At 40.5% G+C, this 17,565-nt stretch overlaps 1 protein-coding gene across 1 annotated transcript in view; it reads left to right on the top strand.

Moving 5' to 3' along the window:
- The window catches only part of LOC107571941 (heat shock 70 kDa protein 12A-like), a 31,064-nt gene extending 14,282 nt beyond the window's left edge, over positions 1 to 16,782 (top strand). Inside the window, exons 3-4 of the mRNA XM_016258328.1 lie at positions 4,687 to 4,858; positions 15,743 to 16,782. Of these exons, the coding sequence (XP_016113814.1) occupies positions 4,687 to 4,858; positions 15,743 to 16,782 (1,212 nt within the window). The remainder of the gene's footprint in view (positions 1 to 4,686; positions 4,859 to 15,742) is intronic.
- Positions 16,783 to 17,565: the final 783 nt, after the last annotated feature.

The raw sequence follows: 17,565 nt of genomic DNA, 5'->3' as shown, positions 1-17,565 counted from the left end.
ATTGTCTATGAAACCTATGTTATTCTGTGGGCACTACTTAGACATCCAGCCATTGAGTGACGACAGTCTGCTGTGTATCTCATCATCACGGTAAGCAGGGAGGGGACCGGAGCATATTACAGTGTCGGACATCGTACTTGCAAGTTCACACACCTCTTTAATGTTATTTTTAGTGAGCTCCGACTGGCGAAGTCGAACATCATTAGCGCCGGCGTGAATAACAATCTTACGGTATGTACGTTTAGCATTAGCCAGCACTTTTAAATTTGCCAAGATGTCAGGCGCTCTGGCTCCCGGTAAACATTGGACTATGGTGGCTGGTGTCTCTATTTTCACGTTTCATACAATAGAATCCCCAATAACTAGAGCACTTTGATCAGGTTTCTCAGTGGGTGCATCACTGAGTGGGGAGAACCTGTTTAATGTTTTGATCGGAACGGAAGAGCAGTGTTTTGACCCGCGACTATGCCGCCTCACAGTCACCCAGTCGCCCTGCTGCGGAGGCTATGTAACCGGAACCGAACAATGTACAGGACTCCCTGAGCTAGTTGCATCCAAAGCCGTATCTAGAGCCCTCACATTCTTATTGTCCTCAATTAAAGTTTGGATGCGTGTCTCTAATTCTGAAATCTTCTCTGTCAGCCTAACTATTTCCCTGCATTTATCACATGTGAATCCCTCGTCGCTGACAGAGAGAGCTAAACTATACATGTGGCATGCGGTGCAGGTGACAATGCAAGGAGAAGCCATTACTCACCGTGACAGTAGAATAATTCCAACTCACCAAAGTTGTTGATGGACTTTGTCAGAACAAGAGAGAAAAGAAACAGAGCGAGAAAAGATTAAAGACGGATGATGTCAAATTAGTTTGGTGATAAAATCAGAAATATGGTGAGAATTAAATTATACTTTAGCGATTTATACAACAGAGAGTGATAGTAAGAGAGATTTCAACAGATAAACAAAGCTACACGGAGCTACAAACGCACTCAGCAGCACAGCAGACAGGAACAGGAAGCAATCTCCAACTGGAAGCCCTAATGCTAGTGCACTCTCTTCAATAAAGTTAAACGGTCTTATGTCCATGTGGAGGTTAAAATCACCCAAGATAAGAGTTCTCTCAAATTTGAGGCACAACAAACACAATATATTTGCTAAGCATTACCCAGAATCCCTCATAATTCTCACCTGATCTCACTCAGTTCTATACACCTGGATCCTATCACAGTCTCATCAATGTTCTATAAAAGACATATGCTGAATTTGGAACCACATACTACTCTTTCTGTTTCTGCCATAGAAGGATATGGGAGACATATTAAAATAAAATCTTTGGAACTTTAAATATGCATTATTGTAAAGGACTGAGAATGACATTGGAGATCCAAGTGCAAGCTTTTATTAAAACAAGTCGTACTCAAGACAGGCAGGGTCAAACACCAGCAAACAGTAGTATCCAAGCCATAACAAAGAGTAATCTGAAAAACAAGTAATGGTCAGGGCAGGCACCAAACAATCATTAAACAAGGAAACAGTCCAAGGTCAAAAACAAGACGAGGCAAGACAAAAAATAAGGCAGTGATATCAAGGATAAATGCTCAGTAATGTCCGCAAACAGCTAAACAAGACTTCGCAAAGAGTATGTATTGGAGTGCAGCTTAAATAGTCCACTGACAAGAAACATGGGTATATGCAATCAGTTCCTAGGCATGGTGTGTAATGGGAAATTAAGTCCGGGATACAGTGGCAAGGTCTGAGATGGAGTTCCCTCTAGAGGAGCTCATGGGCACTCCAGCTGGGGATCATGACAATTATCTAATTTCCAAACCTCTTTCAAAATCCTTAGGGCAGTGTTCTGAACCCATAGAGTCCAAACTCGATATGGATTTGAAGTATCACCCAGTTGTTCATGAATGAGTTGTGGGTTGTCATCCAGGGACAGTTTCCACTGAACATGCAGATTTCCTTATTATATATGTCTCTGTAGAATGTGTTCCTTGCAGTTTTTATGTAGAGAGTCAATGGTTGTTCACAACTAGGTTTCAGGTAGGACTATGGTGAACAAAAGGAAAATGGTGATGGGATTGGTCTTCACAAATTATATCTGGCAACTGCATTTTCAGGCTTATATTTCTTGCCCAAATGGTCCTTTGTGATACTTCTTTGGAGGTATGCCAACATGTAGCGCCGTTGCGCTTTGGGCGTCCCGTGTTCGAGTCCCTGCTCATGGACCTTTCCTGATCCTGTCCTCTCGGTTCCTGTCTAACTACTGTCCTATCAAATAAAAAGGCAAAAACGCCAAAAAATAAATCTAAAAAAAAAAAACGGTTACACTTTACTTGAAGGGGTGTGCATAAGACTGACACAATCATGACATGACACCTACATAATCATGACATGACACATGTCATGGATATGAAGGGTTTTTATGCATGTTTATGACAACTGTCATTAAGTGTCATTCGCTCAGTTATGTCATTTTTAATGCAAAGATGACATTGTTTGAGATGTCTTTGTTATGGGCTATGGTTAGGGGTAAGGGTAGGGGTAGGGTTAGGTTAGGGTTAGGTCAAATAATGTCATATTTGCATTAAAAATTACATAACTGAGCGAATGACACATAATGACAGTTGTCATAAACATGCATAAAACCTTCTTCATATTCATGACGTGTCATGTCATGATTATGAAGGTGTCATGTCAGTCTTATGCACACCCCTTCAAGTAAAGTGTTACCAAAAAAACTTTCTGTTCACCCTGCTGCCATCTGGGAAGCGCTTCCGTAGTCTGATGGCCAAAACTGAGAGACTTAGGAGAATCTACTTCCCTCAGGCCATCAGGCTCGTAAACTCAGCCTCTTAATATCTACAGGACTTCACCAACACACTCACCACAGCCGTTACATGACATTGTTGCTGCACACAGCACTTTCTGGTATCGTTGCTGCTATGTAACAACCTGCTCTGTTGTACTTCACTTCAAATTCTTCTCTGTACATACCTCAGCATATTCTTCACTTGTACATTCCTGTTTCTTTGAATATTTATTATATATCCTCATTTCTAAGATTATTGTGTAATCCCCTGTACTCTTAGGCTCTTTATTTTTTATACGGGGGAAGTCGTGGCCTAATGGTTAGAGTCGGACTCATAACCCAAAGGTTGCGGGTTTGAGTCTCGTACCGGCAGGGATTGTAGGTGGGGGGAGTGAATGTACAGCGCTCTCTCCCACCTTCAATACCACGACTGAGGTGCCCTTGAGCAAGGCACCGAACCCCCAACTGCTCCCCGGGCGCCGCAGCATAAATGGCTGCCCACTGCTCCGGGTGTGTGTTCACGGTGTGTGTGTGTTCACTGCTGTGTGTGTGCACTTTGGATGGGTTAAATGCAGAGCACTAATTCCGAGTATGGGTCACCATACTTGGCCACATGTCACTTCACTTCACTTTTTTTTTTGTACAGTCTTATTATCTTATCTCCATGTTTATTACTTTCTTTGTCTTATATTTTTCTAAATTTGCACAACCTATGGAGCGGACCTGATTTACATTTCACTACTGGTTATGTATTATATATATATATATATATATGTAACTGAGTATGTGACAAATAAAAATCTTGAATCTAATCTATTAACCAGCAGAAAGGCACAGTCACACAGGCATTCTTTGTTAACATTAGTTCAAAGTGACTACAACATTAAGCTTCGGTTTTTTTCCTGTTTTACTTTGAAAATCTTATAGTGACAGTAATGTTTTAATTTTTGTCAATAGTTATGAAAATGAAAAGTCAATACCATTAATATAAAATATGAGAAAAACATCCTCCTGTATGGTCATCGTGAAAGTGCTTGACTAAACGTTCCTCAGGAGCTTTTAGTTCAAAAGTGTGTGCATTTAGAGAAATATTGAGTGAGTGAAGTGACGTGTGGCCAAGTATGGTGAACCATACTCGGAATTTGTGCTCTGCATTTACCCCTTCCAAATGCACTCACACAGTAGTGAGCACACACCCAGAGCAGTGGGCAGTCAATGCTGCAGCGCCCAGGGAGCAGTTGGGGGTTCGGTGCCTTGCTCAAGGGTCTCACCTCAGTCATGGTATTGAAGCTGGTTATTCACTCCCCCCACCGACAATTCCTGAGACTCAAACCCGCGACCTTCGGGTTACAAGTCCAACTCTTTATCAATTAGGCCACGACTGCCCCAATGGATTTATGGATTATCATATGTTTATATAAATTCCTATAGAAATTATTAGTATTTATTTCATTTTTACCTAAAATGAGACAACAACAATCTCATAATGCCCATTTCATTCATAATGGAGTCCTGAGGGCACCCTCACAGAGAAAGTGCACAAGTGAGATTCATAGAGTCATTAATCTTATGATGTTCCTGGAAATTCCTTATATTCACAAAGGCATCCAGAGATTTCTGCAGCTGAAAAACATGCAAAGAGAGTCATTTTGACTGATGAAATCAGTGTTTTTTGAGCCATCAATTTTTAGGTTTAGTTGTTGGGGGGTGGCTAACTGGTTAGTTATAAATAAACCTTAAACCTACTAAATTATTAAATACTTTACTCAGTACTACCAAGTTTACATCTTTCAAGCATTCACTTTGTAATTTCTGAATAAAGATATTTAGTGTTTTTACAGACTCTGATCTTGATCTGTTTCGCTTTTCAGGCAGGTCTTGTGACAGAGTCTGAGCCTGAGCGGCTCATCTTTGCCTTGGAGCCCGAGGCTGCATCGGTTTACTGTATGCAACTACCAAAGGATGGCTTCATAGCTGAGGATTTCAGTACAGATAGACTGAAACAGAGTCCTGGAACCCAGTACATGGTTGTGGATTGTGGAGGTACAGTCTTAACTTTTAGAAATTTCTGTATCTTTTTTCTCTTCTCTTTCACAGTTCAGAATGATACATTCGTGTAAATGATATGTATGTAGCTTCTCCAAACTTACTTATCAAAGAGCTTTGTAATAGGATTTGCTAGGTTTTGAAGAGGGTGTTATTTTCAGAGAAATTGGGAATAAAAATCACTTGCCTTTTGTGTTGTCTTGTAGGGTACCAGGGTTAATATATTTTCCCACAACTTCCTTGCACTTACTTCCATTCTCACAAACAAGACATAGAACAATATTCCACTGAATCATTTGGAGGGCATCTGTCAACTTTGATCAAGTAATTACTTGTTTTTTCACCTTAAAATGACAAAAAAAAGAGGAGAACCAGAGAAAAGAATTTAACATAAACACTGATGACCCAAAATATTTTGACCACCTGCCAAAAATGCTGTTGGTCCTCTGCGCGCTGACAAAACAGTGCCTTCTCACACAAGCATGGACTTTACAATACCCCTGAAGGTGTCTTGTGATATTGGGCCCCAAGACATTAACAGCAGATCCTTCAAGTCATGTAGGTTGCGAGCAGTAGCCACCATGGATTGAAGTTGCTGGTCCAGCACATCCCATGAATGCTCAATTGTATTGAGATCTGGAGAATTTGGAGGCCAGGGCAACACCTTGAACTATTCATCATGTTCCTCAAAACTTTCCTTCACAATGTTTGCAGTGTGGCAGGGTGTATTATCTTCCTATAAGAAGCCACTTCCACCAGGCAACATCATTGTCATGAAGGGGTGTACTTGGACTGAAACAATGTTTAGGTAGGTGGAACATGTCAAATTTACATCCACATGAATGGCCAGACCCAGTTTCCCAAAGCATTACACTCTCTCCACCAGCTTGTCATCATCCCACAGCGCATCCTGATGCCATCACTTCCCCAGGAAAATGGTGTACATGTACACAGCCATCCACATAGACATTGTCCTAAGCACAACAGAGTGTGACGCTTTGTGTTGTGACACATTTCTCCCATAACCATCATTACATTTTTGTGACTTGTGCCACAGTAGACTTTCTATTATCTTGGATCAGGCAAAATAGTCTTCACTGCCCTTGTGCATCTATGAGCCTTGGGTGCCCAACACACCGTTGCTTGTGGTACGCTCCTTCTCAGACCACTTTTGGTAAATTCAAGCCTTACCTTTTCAGAGCATCGCCATAACAATTTGGTCCTTGTCAAAGTTGCTCAGATCTTTATTACTGCCCATTCCTCCTGCATCCAACAAAATAATTACAAGAACTGATTGTTTGCTTACAACTGAATTTACCCCAGACCTTGATATGCGGCCTTATTAGGAGATGATCAACAATGTTATCTTTACCTGTGACTAATCATAATGTCTTGGCTCATCACTGTATCATCACTCAATAGTATTTGCCAATCTTTTTCTAATTGCATTTTTTATTTCTTAACTATGAGGTGAATCCATTGACAGATTGTCTATCTTCTGCTTGTGAGAAAACTGTATTACTCATTGTCAAGGGCATCATCAAGCCACTTTTTTTGTGGTATTCCTCCTGAAATCATCATACCATTCTTAGTTATTGTCAGCCCTGTTCAGTAGACCTTTGAGTATAGTGGAGGCTACCATTAATGTACCTGCTCTGCCCAGCTGCCATGCCAATTGCACCTACGATAAACAATCCAACAGTTACCACTTCCTCATTCCTCATTGCGCAGTGGCCACCCAGGCATCCGACAAACACTCTTTCTCCTGTGTCCACACTTGGATAAGTACATTGAAAGGTTCATCCAAGGATGTCAGGAATGTGCCATATCCAAGACACCATGCCAGCTCCCATCAGGTAAATATCTCTTTCTACCCCTTATGCACTGTCCATGGTCAGACCTGAGAGTTAACTTTACAGCAGACCCACTATCCTCAGAAAGTTTGACCTGCATCCTTGTTGTCGTAGATCAGTTGTCCAAATAGTGTAGACTGATTCCTCTCAAATGTCTTCCAACAGCAGTGAAAACTGCTCTTCTGACATGTGTTCCACAACTGTGGTCCTCTTGAGGACATATTTGACATAGGACCATAGTTCATCTCTAGAGTCTGGTTGAGCATTCTTCTCCCTCCTGGGGGTGACCATGAGCTTCTCTTCAGGCAAATAGAGAGAAAGATCCATGAGATAAATTGTTTCTTGAGGACTTTCTGACATGGCCACATGCATAGCTGGAACCATTTCCTCCCCTGGACTAAGTATGCCCAAAACTTCCTTTGCCAACCTTCCAGAGGGAGAGGTTTCAGCTGTCAACCACTGGTTCTGGGCGAGTGTGAGGGTCGGAAACAAAGCTCATCATCACCTGAAATGGGCCATTTGCTGCCATAAGAGCCACGTAGCTTTTCAGCCCAGGCAGGAGATGTGGTTTTCTACCAGGAACATCAGGCTGTGACTTCCATGTAAAAAGCTAAGTTCCAGATTCATTGATGGTGATTGGCCCAGTGACATATAAGCTCCAACTCCCTGCACATTACTGGATTTACCTCACCTTCCATGAGTCACTCTTAAAGCCTCACAAATGAGGCACAAGGGGATCATCAGCTGGACCAGGCTCTAAGACACCCATGCAGGTTCTCCCTCCACACAAACACAAAGATCCAACTTCATCTGAATTCTAATCACTTGCACGTGACACTCATCATCACTGCGATCAAGGACTGTTTAAAAACCCTTACTTTCAGTCACTTGGCATCTGACCTCTCCAATGACTCTATTCCTGTGGTCTACTTACAAGATGGTAATTACAAGTTTGATCCATGATTACATGATTGCTCCATGATTACCTGATTCCATTATGCCTGTCAAAATCTGGATCATACAGAGCACAGTCAGTATAGAGAAAAGAACAAAAGACCAAAGGCTCACCACCTTATTTATAAGCTTGCTTGACCTCAGTAAGGAACAGTATACAGGAATAAGCAGCACTGCATTGTGGTCAGAGTATGCTAATGGTCGTTTATATTTTGCAGTATGTGCATTTAATATATTCCTGGTCTAACACCCCACACCCTCTCTGACCATCTCTCTACACAATCGTTAACATCTCCAGCAACCCCCCTCTCCCCCCTCCTGCACTTCAGATCAGTGAAGATGATGATGTGTGTCAGGTCTTCAGAAAGCAGAAGAGATGGAAAGCACCAGGCCCAGACAGTGTCAGACCAGCCTGTCTGAAATCCTGTGCTGACCAGCTGGCCCCTATCTTTTCACAGATCTTCAACAGATCACTGGAGCTGTGCGAAGTCCCGGCCTGCTTCAAATGCTCCACCATCATCCCCGTCCCAAAGATACCCAAGATAACAGGACTTAATGACTACAGACCCGTTGCTTTAACATCTGTGGTCATGAAGATATTTGAGAGGCTGGTGTTGACTTATCTATAGGACATCACTGGACCCTTGTTGGACCCCCTGCAGTTTGCTTACCAAGACTGTGTTATATGCTACAACATCTGGACTTATGTGAGGATCCTGTTCGTGGACTTCAGTTCAGCCTTCAACACCATCATCCCAACACTCCTCCAGACCAAACTAACCTAGCTCTATCTGTCAGTGAATCACCAGCTTTCTGACAGTTAGGCAACAGTTAGTAAGACAGGGGGAATTGATTAATTCACCAGTACTGGTGCCCCTCAGGGTTGTGTTCTCTCTCCACTGCTCTTCTCCCTGTACACCAACGACTGCACATCTAAAGACCCCTCTGTCAAGCTCCTGAAGTTCGCGGACGACACTACAGTCATCGGCCTCATTCAGGACAGAGATGAGCCTGCTTACAGACAGGAGGTTAAAGAGCTGGCTGTCTGGTGCAGTCCTAACAACCTGGAGCTCAAGATGCTCAAAACAGTGGAGATGATCGTGGACTTCTGGAAAACTCCCCTGCCCTCCCCCCACTCACCATCATAGATAGCACTGTGGCTGCAGTGGAGTCATTCAGATTCCTGGGAACCACCACCTCTCAGGACCTGACGTGGGACACTTACATTTATTCCATTGTTAAAAAGGTTTTTGTTTGTTACTTCCTTCGCCAACTGAGGAAGTTCAACCTGCCACAGGAGCTGCTCACACTGTTCTACTCGGCCATCATTGAGTCTGTCATGTGCACTTCAATAAATGTCTGGTTTGGCTCAGCTACAAAATCGGACATCAGAAGACTACAGAGGACGGTTCGGACTGCTGAAAGGATTATTGGTGCTCCCCTGCCCACCACCCTTCAAGAACCGTATACATCCAGAGTGAGGAAAAGGGCTCAGAAAATCACTTTGGATCCCTCACATCCAAGCCATCTTCTTTTTGAACTTTTGCCATCTGGCCGGCGGTACAGAGCACTGAATACCAGGACAGCCAGGTACAAGAACAGTTTCTTCCCCCAGGCAATCTATCTCTTGAACAGTTAAATGTTCTCCCCACTGTGCAATAAAAATATGTGTAATAACCTTATATTTATTTGTTACACCCTACATCCTAGTCCCTCCCTATATCTTATTCTATTCTATTCCTATTTTTTAATCTATAGCACACCTGCACATACAATTTATTAATATTTTTTTATTAATTTATATATATATATATATATATATATATATATATTACACAACTTATTTTTTTTTATCTGTGGGTTTTTGTTGTTGTCTCTGTGTATTGGAAGCTTATGACACAAATACAAATTCCTTGTATGTGCAAACATACTTGGCAATAAAGCACTTTCTGACTTCTGATATAAGCTAATGCGTTTCAGTCTATCTCACTTAAAATTCCAATTTTACACTTGTTTTGTCTGAGAACAGATACATTTTCCAGAATTTTAAGAAAAACGCCTTCAAAAAAAGTGGTTATCTACTGTTAACTCAAACAAAAAAAGTTTGTTTTTTTTTCTTTAGAAAGTTATGCTTGGACATTTTAGACTTCCAAATAAAATTTTGTCTACATCTAACATTCCCTTAGCAAGTTATAGCAATTTATTACAATATTATTCTAAGGCGTTTTTCAATGAAAAACAGGTGCATTTTATTTACTGACCATGTAGATGTGTCCAAAAATTCAGAGAACAGAGTAAATAGAAAGATTATTACATAATAACAGAACACTGAAGCAAGTGTGACTCTTTTCAGAGAAATATTATAAATTGACTATGAACAACAATTCCAAGTGTGTAACAAGTAGGGAAAACTACATTGCTCAATCAAAATACAAAGTGCAAATGAGGGAAAATAGTGCAAATAATCTTCACCAACAATATACAAATAGAAAAAATATGTTGAGTGCAAATAAACAATTATGCAAATAATCTTCACCAACAATATACAAATAGAAAAAAACATTTTGAGTGCAAATGAACAAATGGTGCAAATCTTCACCAACAATGTACAAAGGGATAAAGATACACTGAATGCAAATGAACGGTGCAATGATCTTTAAAAACTATGCAAGTATTTACATAACATTCAGTAAGGACAGTCCTGAGGTTTTATGTGCCAGCTTGTGACCCCCTGCCGCTATGCCACCGACTGAAACAGTTTCTGTGGGCAACAAGACAGTCCCACATCACACTGTGCACACTTCCATATGGTGTGCTTCTTGCAGAGCACGCAGTACCGCCGCCCCTTTGTTGCTGTATCAGCTGATCTCTGTCTGTCAAAGGAGGAGCTTTTCTCCCACTCCCCCTCTGCCTCCTCATCCACACAGGCCAGAGACTCAGGTAAGCACTGTGCCCCTCTTGGTGGTACATCACTGCCTTTTGGGACTCCGCACAGCTCTGCAGACAGCTCCTCCATGAATTGACTGTGAGACATGGGCAGTCTCTGATGACAGACAGATCTCTTTGTGCAAAATATAGCTGTTGGTTGCAGCTATGTCAATGAAGTGATACAGCAATGTCCTGTACCACCTCTTGTGCACTGAGTAATACTGGAGGAGCTGGTCAGAAAGGTTTATACCCCCCATGTATTTGTTGTAGTCCACCACACAACAAGGTGCCGCAAAGTTTTTTTTCTGCCATCTCCCAGTTTCCTGGTTGTGGACGTTCCTGGTGACAGTGTAGGCACTCTGCGGTGCAAATTCCACTCATATTTAGTACATGTTAACTCAAAGATTCGTAGAAAACATATAAACGCTGGACTCTGTGGTCGATTCTGTGTTAAGGTAAGGCATGTTATTCACAATTATGTGTTGTGGCTGGGTTGTTATAGGTCTGCGATGTCGTAGGCCTAACTGAACGGAGGAATTATGGTATTCTTCTGTAGCCTGACGACGAGTAACTTTAACCGTTGTTCATGTGAACTCAAAGACAGCCGGATGCTTTGTATATAGACTATTTGTGGGTGGCTGTTTGTTGTTTCACCTATCAATTTGTGTCGATAAAGTATAATAGGGTAAATCCTGTATAGTGATTTGTCCTATATAGTGCACTTGTAGCTGTTATGCATCTTTGTAAGTCATTCTTTTTAGGCACGCGCAAGCGCACGAATCCACCCCCCATTATAAAAAAAAAATAGTGGGCTCCCCCAAAGTCCACGGTATAGTTCGAGCACTGGTTATATATTCATACACAGATTTCTAAACATTTGATTTGACACGCTCTATCCCATTGCTAAAATTAGTAGCAACTATAATGGGATAAGCAACCAAAATTTTACGCAATGCACTACTACCTTACACGAAAAAAGGAAAAAGCTCACAAAGTAACACACACACACACAGCACAATGCTTGCTATGTATTTTACTGAAAATGACTGTGTGAGATTTTTTTTAACTTGACCGTATAAAAACGTTTTGGAAACAACTATGTTAGAAAACTCTAAAGATTAATTGTGACCGATTTGAACAGAAAAAGCTAGCAATAAATGATACCCAAACTGCACAGTAAAAGTAAATTACTCACATATTGTCTTCAAATGGATCGATCCCTTGGCTGTACTCCTCCTCACTGCACCAGGTATCTGCGCCGGAACCTGAAGATTCCACCGGGACATCGCCAAGCAACTCGTTTGAAAATATCAACTCTAATGCCTCATCCGATGTGTACCGCTGTTTTGCCATTTGTGTTTGTGTTGTTCGTGTTGTCGAGTCAAGTGCTCTGTCATAGAATTCTTTCATGCAAAACCGATTTTTACGTGTATTTATCCGCGCATGCAAATGTGCACCTACTTTCACCCTGTATCTGGACAAATTTCTAAATAAGCATGTTGATTGGTGATTCACAAAGACAAAAGCCTATGTTTATTGGATGAGTACATGACAGTTTGAACCAATCTGGGCATGGGGGTGGGACTAAGCATCAACAACCGTGTTACTTTGTTCAGAGACACCAATCGCATCGCTTCTTTTTGACGAATCAATGCTGTCGAAATGTAATGACGTAATCACATTCACTACGGAGCCTATGAATGTCCAACATAGACACATGTTATATCTCTGAAAAGCCTTTACCTTATCTTTACGATAGTTTTTGAATCATACAGATTGGATTAGCAGTCTCGGTCTTTGAGGGTTAAGGAGCAGCTAGTTGCCCAGGTTGCCTACAGAGCAACGGCCTGGAAATGATAATGCAAAGAGCTGCAATTTGTACGACACAGAATCAATTTTTCAAATAATTCTGAAGGGGCCTATGTACTTGGGACTTTCTGCAGAGAATGGTGAAACCAGGGGTCCTAGGTAGACAACCACACCCTCTGCCCTCTTGGTTGTTACTGCAATAAGATCTTAAAATGGCCAAACCCTTGAATCTGCCATTCTTGGAGAGAAATTGTATCTTTGAGGATTTCCAGTCAACACATAATGACCAATAAAATGTCAAGCAGCCCATACTAATTCTATAAGTTCTCTTTAATTGAAAAATGGCTAGACTTTTAATTAGAGAAGCATCAATAAAATTGCCAGAAGATCCAGAATCAATTAGAGCTTGTACTATAGTAAAAAATTACTCAGAATAATTACTGTAATGGTGAAACATTTATTGACAATGTAACTCACCAAGGTGTTATGTGAGGTTGAGGTGAAGGGACAGCATGGTCCTGCAGTAGTTGCACAGACTCTGGCACAAGTGGTGCTGTTGTTCCCCGGAAAAATCTGAGTTTGTGGGGTTTACACTAGTTGTGCAGGCAGGCAAGGCAGAGCATCGATCTTGATAGACAGAGGAATAAACTGCTCCAAGGATATCCCTGCTGACTAGTTCCATCTGAAGAGTGCATGATAAGCTTCAAAAATACATTGTTTTAGCCAGCACATAATCTGCTGCAGTATCCATGCCTTGCTGAATTGTCACTAGGCGGCCATCTACACCAGTGTTTCCCAACACTGGTCCAGGGGCCCGTTCTTCGTACGTCGCTAACTCCGTTAGCTGGATTTGATTGTTGGGGATTTAACATGATCTTGGATTATTTGGTTCTTCGAAGCTCATCCCAGAGTTGCTGTCATAGCAACAGGTCCGTAAGCTTAAACCTGCTCGGGAGCAGCTTATTTCATGTAAACAGGATTCGATCGCATCTTTTTAAGCAGAACTGATACTTAAAATCTGTCCGTTACCAATGCTACTTTATTACAAGAGTTCCCTACATATCCAGGGACAATAATTTAAAATAATAATAATTTAAAAATGAATGTAAAGATAATATAATTATGTTGTGTAGTCTTTAATACTATAGACACAGCCAGCTTTACTCACTGAGAGATTTATTCGTCATAAAATTATTACTTCATAACTGTATTCGAGCTTTACACACATGCTGTACAGATAATGTAGAGTCGTGCATTAATTTGAGTGCTGACAGATATTAGGGGAGCGGCTTGATGGAGCGCAGGAGATGCAGACCCTTAAGAAACTTTAATTAATGACGTCACGTAACAAATCTGTTCAAATATAAAATTAAATGAATTGCTGATTACACTGAAATAAAAATGTAAAGCCTGTACAAATATTAGAAATCGTGAATATAAATAATTGGGAATCATGTAAAAAATTAAAATAAAATACATATTTAATTTATCTATTATAACATTGATGTAGTTTTGTTCGCTTGGCTGTTTCCTTATAAAGGTTCAGAAATTCGTCAAGTTTTTCGTCAGGTGTCTTTAATTACATGATGTCATTATGTTGCTGTCTTGCCGCAGCCAATCGCTGCATTGCTGATCGTGGTTTCGAGTATCGATACATAGCCCCTTTTAAACCAACCCATGAACGCGCAATTATCTCCGACAACTCAATCCAGCCATACTAATCATCAACAACAGCTGCGTTCGAAGAACAGAATTAGCCAGATCCTGATTGGCGCGATCATATCATCTTGGATGTGACATTTCATCTCGGCTGTAATAAGCGCCGTACGAGGAACGGGCCCCTGGAGGCACATCAACAATGCACGTTTTGGATGTCTCCCTTATCTGGCCCATATATTTCTGCTTTTGTAGTCTCCACTAATTAGTTGAGGAGTTGAATCAGGTGTGTTTGATTAGGAAGAGTTTGAAAATGTCATATTGGTGTGCCTCCAGGAACAGGGTTGGTAAACACTGTTCTACACTAATTCCACCCCTCTGAATGCTCAAATATGTCCAGAAATTGAGACTTAAATGATTCAAGGGAGGTGCCACATTGTGATCCCATGTGATGGTGGTCCATTCCAGCGCTCCACCTGATAACAAAAGGGAGACGATAAAGACCATTTTGGATTGTTTGCTGAGGAGATGGAGGACTACGTCCATTTTAGAATTTAGATTAGAATTCGGGCAATTGCTGTCTTGTGCTGTGAGAGGAGGGAGTGGCAGGTGTGGTGGTTGATTTTTTTTTTGAGATTTCAATTCTGCTAATCAATAACCCCAATGTGCCAATACCCCCCACTGTAACCACACTGTACAACATTTTTAAATGTTCAGATAAAATCCTATTATATTTGATTATCATACAAATAGTTTCTGAAGCTTTTTTTCACTTCATTTAAACATTTTAATGTTTAAATTAGACTTTGTATAACAGATTTACAATGTGACCCTACTGAAGACCACTGTATCTGAGTGTGAGACAAAGCCAATTGTGTATTAAAACCATTCAGTTTAACAACCGTTCAATATTTATGCGCTGCGCACACAAACGTGTTGTCAACACTGCTCCGCGACTCCACATAAAATCACTGTTTCTGAAGTAACTTAAGTGCAGCTTCATTGTTTATAGAGAGCGACAGATGCTGGTAATTCACACACTCTACTTTAATCTCTTTCTGTTACTCAGATTGGACATATTTGAGAAAATAAAGTCAAGTAGTTTGCATCACTGGATATAACTGTCGGTCATTTAACATTTCTATCATAAAACACACTAATATTAAATGATTTGCAACTTCCATCTTACCTCGCTCTCTTTCATTGTTAAACTGACACTTCACACCCCGTCCACTTTGATTTGATTGGCCAGCTCAGTCATTTTGACATTGACGAGCGCTGTTAGACCGCTGATCTGAAGTACCTCGTACGCGCTGTGGTCACGCAAATGATTTGAAGCGCAGGTTAATTCTCACACTTTAATAGTATTTATAGATCCTGTGTAACTATGAGGAATGATTACCTCAAAATGCACATCAGTTTGCATTTTTCCCTATTGCTCGCATGCCAGTGATTATCCCTCGGCGCTCCACTGTTGGCACGTGTGACATAGGTTGCCGACCAAAGCTTTACGGTTTCATTGCTTTAAAACATGATTTTAGTAGTCATAGAGGCACACATGTTTTGTGTGTATTATTATACAGTACAATCTATTTTACAGCTTAGTTTTGCCAGACGTGTGTATTATATATGAAAGACAATGGATAAAATTACTAATGAAAAATGTTGAAATATTTTGCAGGTGGTACTATTGATATAACCGTACACGAGGTGGTGGAGGAAGGCCATCTGAAGGAACTGCATGCTGCATCTGGGAATGACATGGGTGGACAGAGAGTAGATGGGAATGTCATCTCATTTCTAAAAGATATATTCTCTGAGAAAATATTTGATGAATTTGAGCGAGAACACCCCACTGAACTACTCAAATTGAAGTGTGAAATTGCTAATTTAAAATCTTATGACACAGATGTGACAATTTGGTGCCCATTAAACTTGAAAGAAATTGCCAATAAAAGACACGGAAAGAGCATGGAAAGTTACTTTAAAGGTGTTTGTGGAGCAAAATGGGAAGATGGTTCAATCATGATTGAAGAACAACAATTGAGAAGGTTTTTTGATAGCAGTCTCAGGGCGATTGAAACCAGCATTAAACATATTGTGAAAAACACACAGCTGAACATTGAGTACATGCTGTTAGTTGGAGGATATTCTCAAAGTCCAACTCTGCTACAATTTATGCGCAAGCACTTTGGCTCTAAACACAAAATTCTCTGCCCCGATGCACCCCAGGTAGCAATATTAAAGGGAGCAATCGCATATGGCAAGAAACCTACAGTGGTGAAATCCCGCATCTGTACTCTTACATATGGCTTTGATACATGTACACCCTTTAATGAATCAATTCACAAAGGCAAGAGTAAATACGTAAACAGCCTAGGAAAGGAGTACTGTGACGTTATCTTTGAAAAGCTTATTAGCAAAGGAGAGTCAGTCCTCTGCAATGAGCTCAAAGTATTCACCCGTTGGCCAGTTAAACCCAAACAAACGTCGATGAAGTTCGGATTTTACAGCACTACAAGACAAAATGTCATGTATGTGGATGAGTGGGGAGTGGAATGTATCGGATCTCTCATGGTTGGTATGCCAAATACTGACAAAGACATGAGTCGTGAGGTCAGGTTAGAAGTACAGTTTGGCTCTACTGAAATGAAGGCAACTGCATCTGATATGGAATCAGCTGAAACTAAATCGGTTCAATTTGACTTCATGAGCAAGTAGCTTTACATCTGCTGACAACTCATAGCTCTAGCAGGGAAAATGCATATCGTACCTCCACAATAATCATATTTCTAAAATACTTCAATTAAAAATCTTCTGATTTCATTATCCGTGGTAAATTATATTGAAGGGGTGCATTTACAATTCCCTTTTCTTTTATTATGTATAGATGTAATCATAGTTTTCTTTAAAACCAATGTATCTATTCTGTATCCAATTTACTTGTGTTATAGGCAACGTATCTATTTGGCGTCTGAGAAGTGACTGAAGGTATGCAGTAATGTTGACTCATTTAACCTGGCTTCCAGAGAAAAAATACTTCATATACTTGTTTTATAATCATTAATTTAATCATCAGACAATCCAATGTTATATGTTTTAGAAAGAGCTGTCAGTTTAAATGTTGTTATTGTTCCTTTTATTATGTGGTTCTCATATGAAATGTATATGAGACATGCAAAGACAACTGTACCTACCATGTATACCTTGTACCCATTAATGAATATGCATGTATACTGTGTAATTCCTTTAGAGCTCGTAGCACCATTAATTGTTATATGTAACCAGTAGTGCTTATATTGTGTAATAGCTACTTTCCCCCCTTTGTACACCGTAATAGGCCAGATCAGCAGGTTCACTACAGATAAAGCACATTAACACAAAGACCAGACAGACCAAGAAAATTGCTTTCACCAAGTTTGTTTTTACTTTGCAGAGAAATTGAAATGAATGTAAATATAAAATCATATAACAGCAAAATAAATAACTAACAATGAATGTTTT

Source organism: Sinocyclocheilus grahami, unplaced genomic scaffold, assembly GCF_001515645.1.
Source record: "Sinocyclocheilus grahami isolate Dianchi unplaced genomic scaffold, SAMN03320097.WGS_v1.1 scaffold1672.1, whole genome shotgun sequence".
NCBI classification, from domain to species: Eukaryota; Metazoa; Chordata; class Actinopteri; order Cypriniformes; family Cyprinidae; genus Sinocyclocheilus; species Sinocyclocheilus grahami.
The sequence above is the reverse complement of the archived record's forward strand: the minus strand, read 5'-3'. Positions and strand labels throughout refer to the sequence as shown.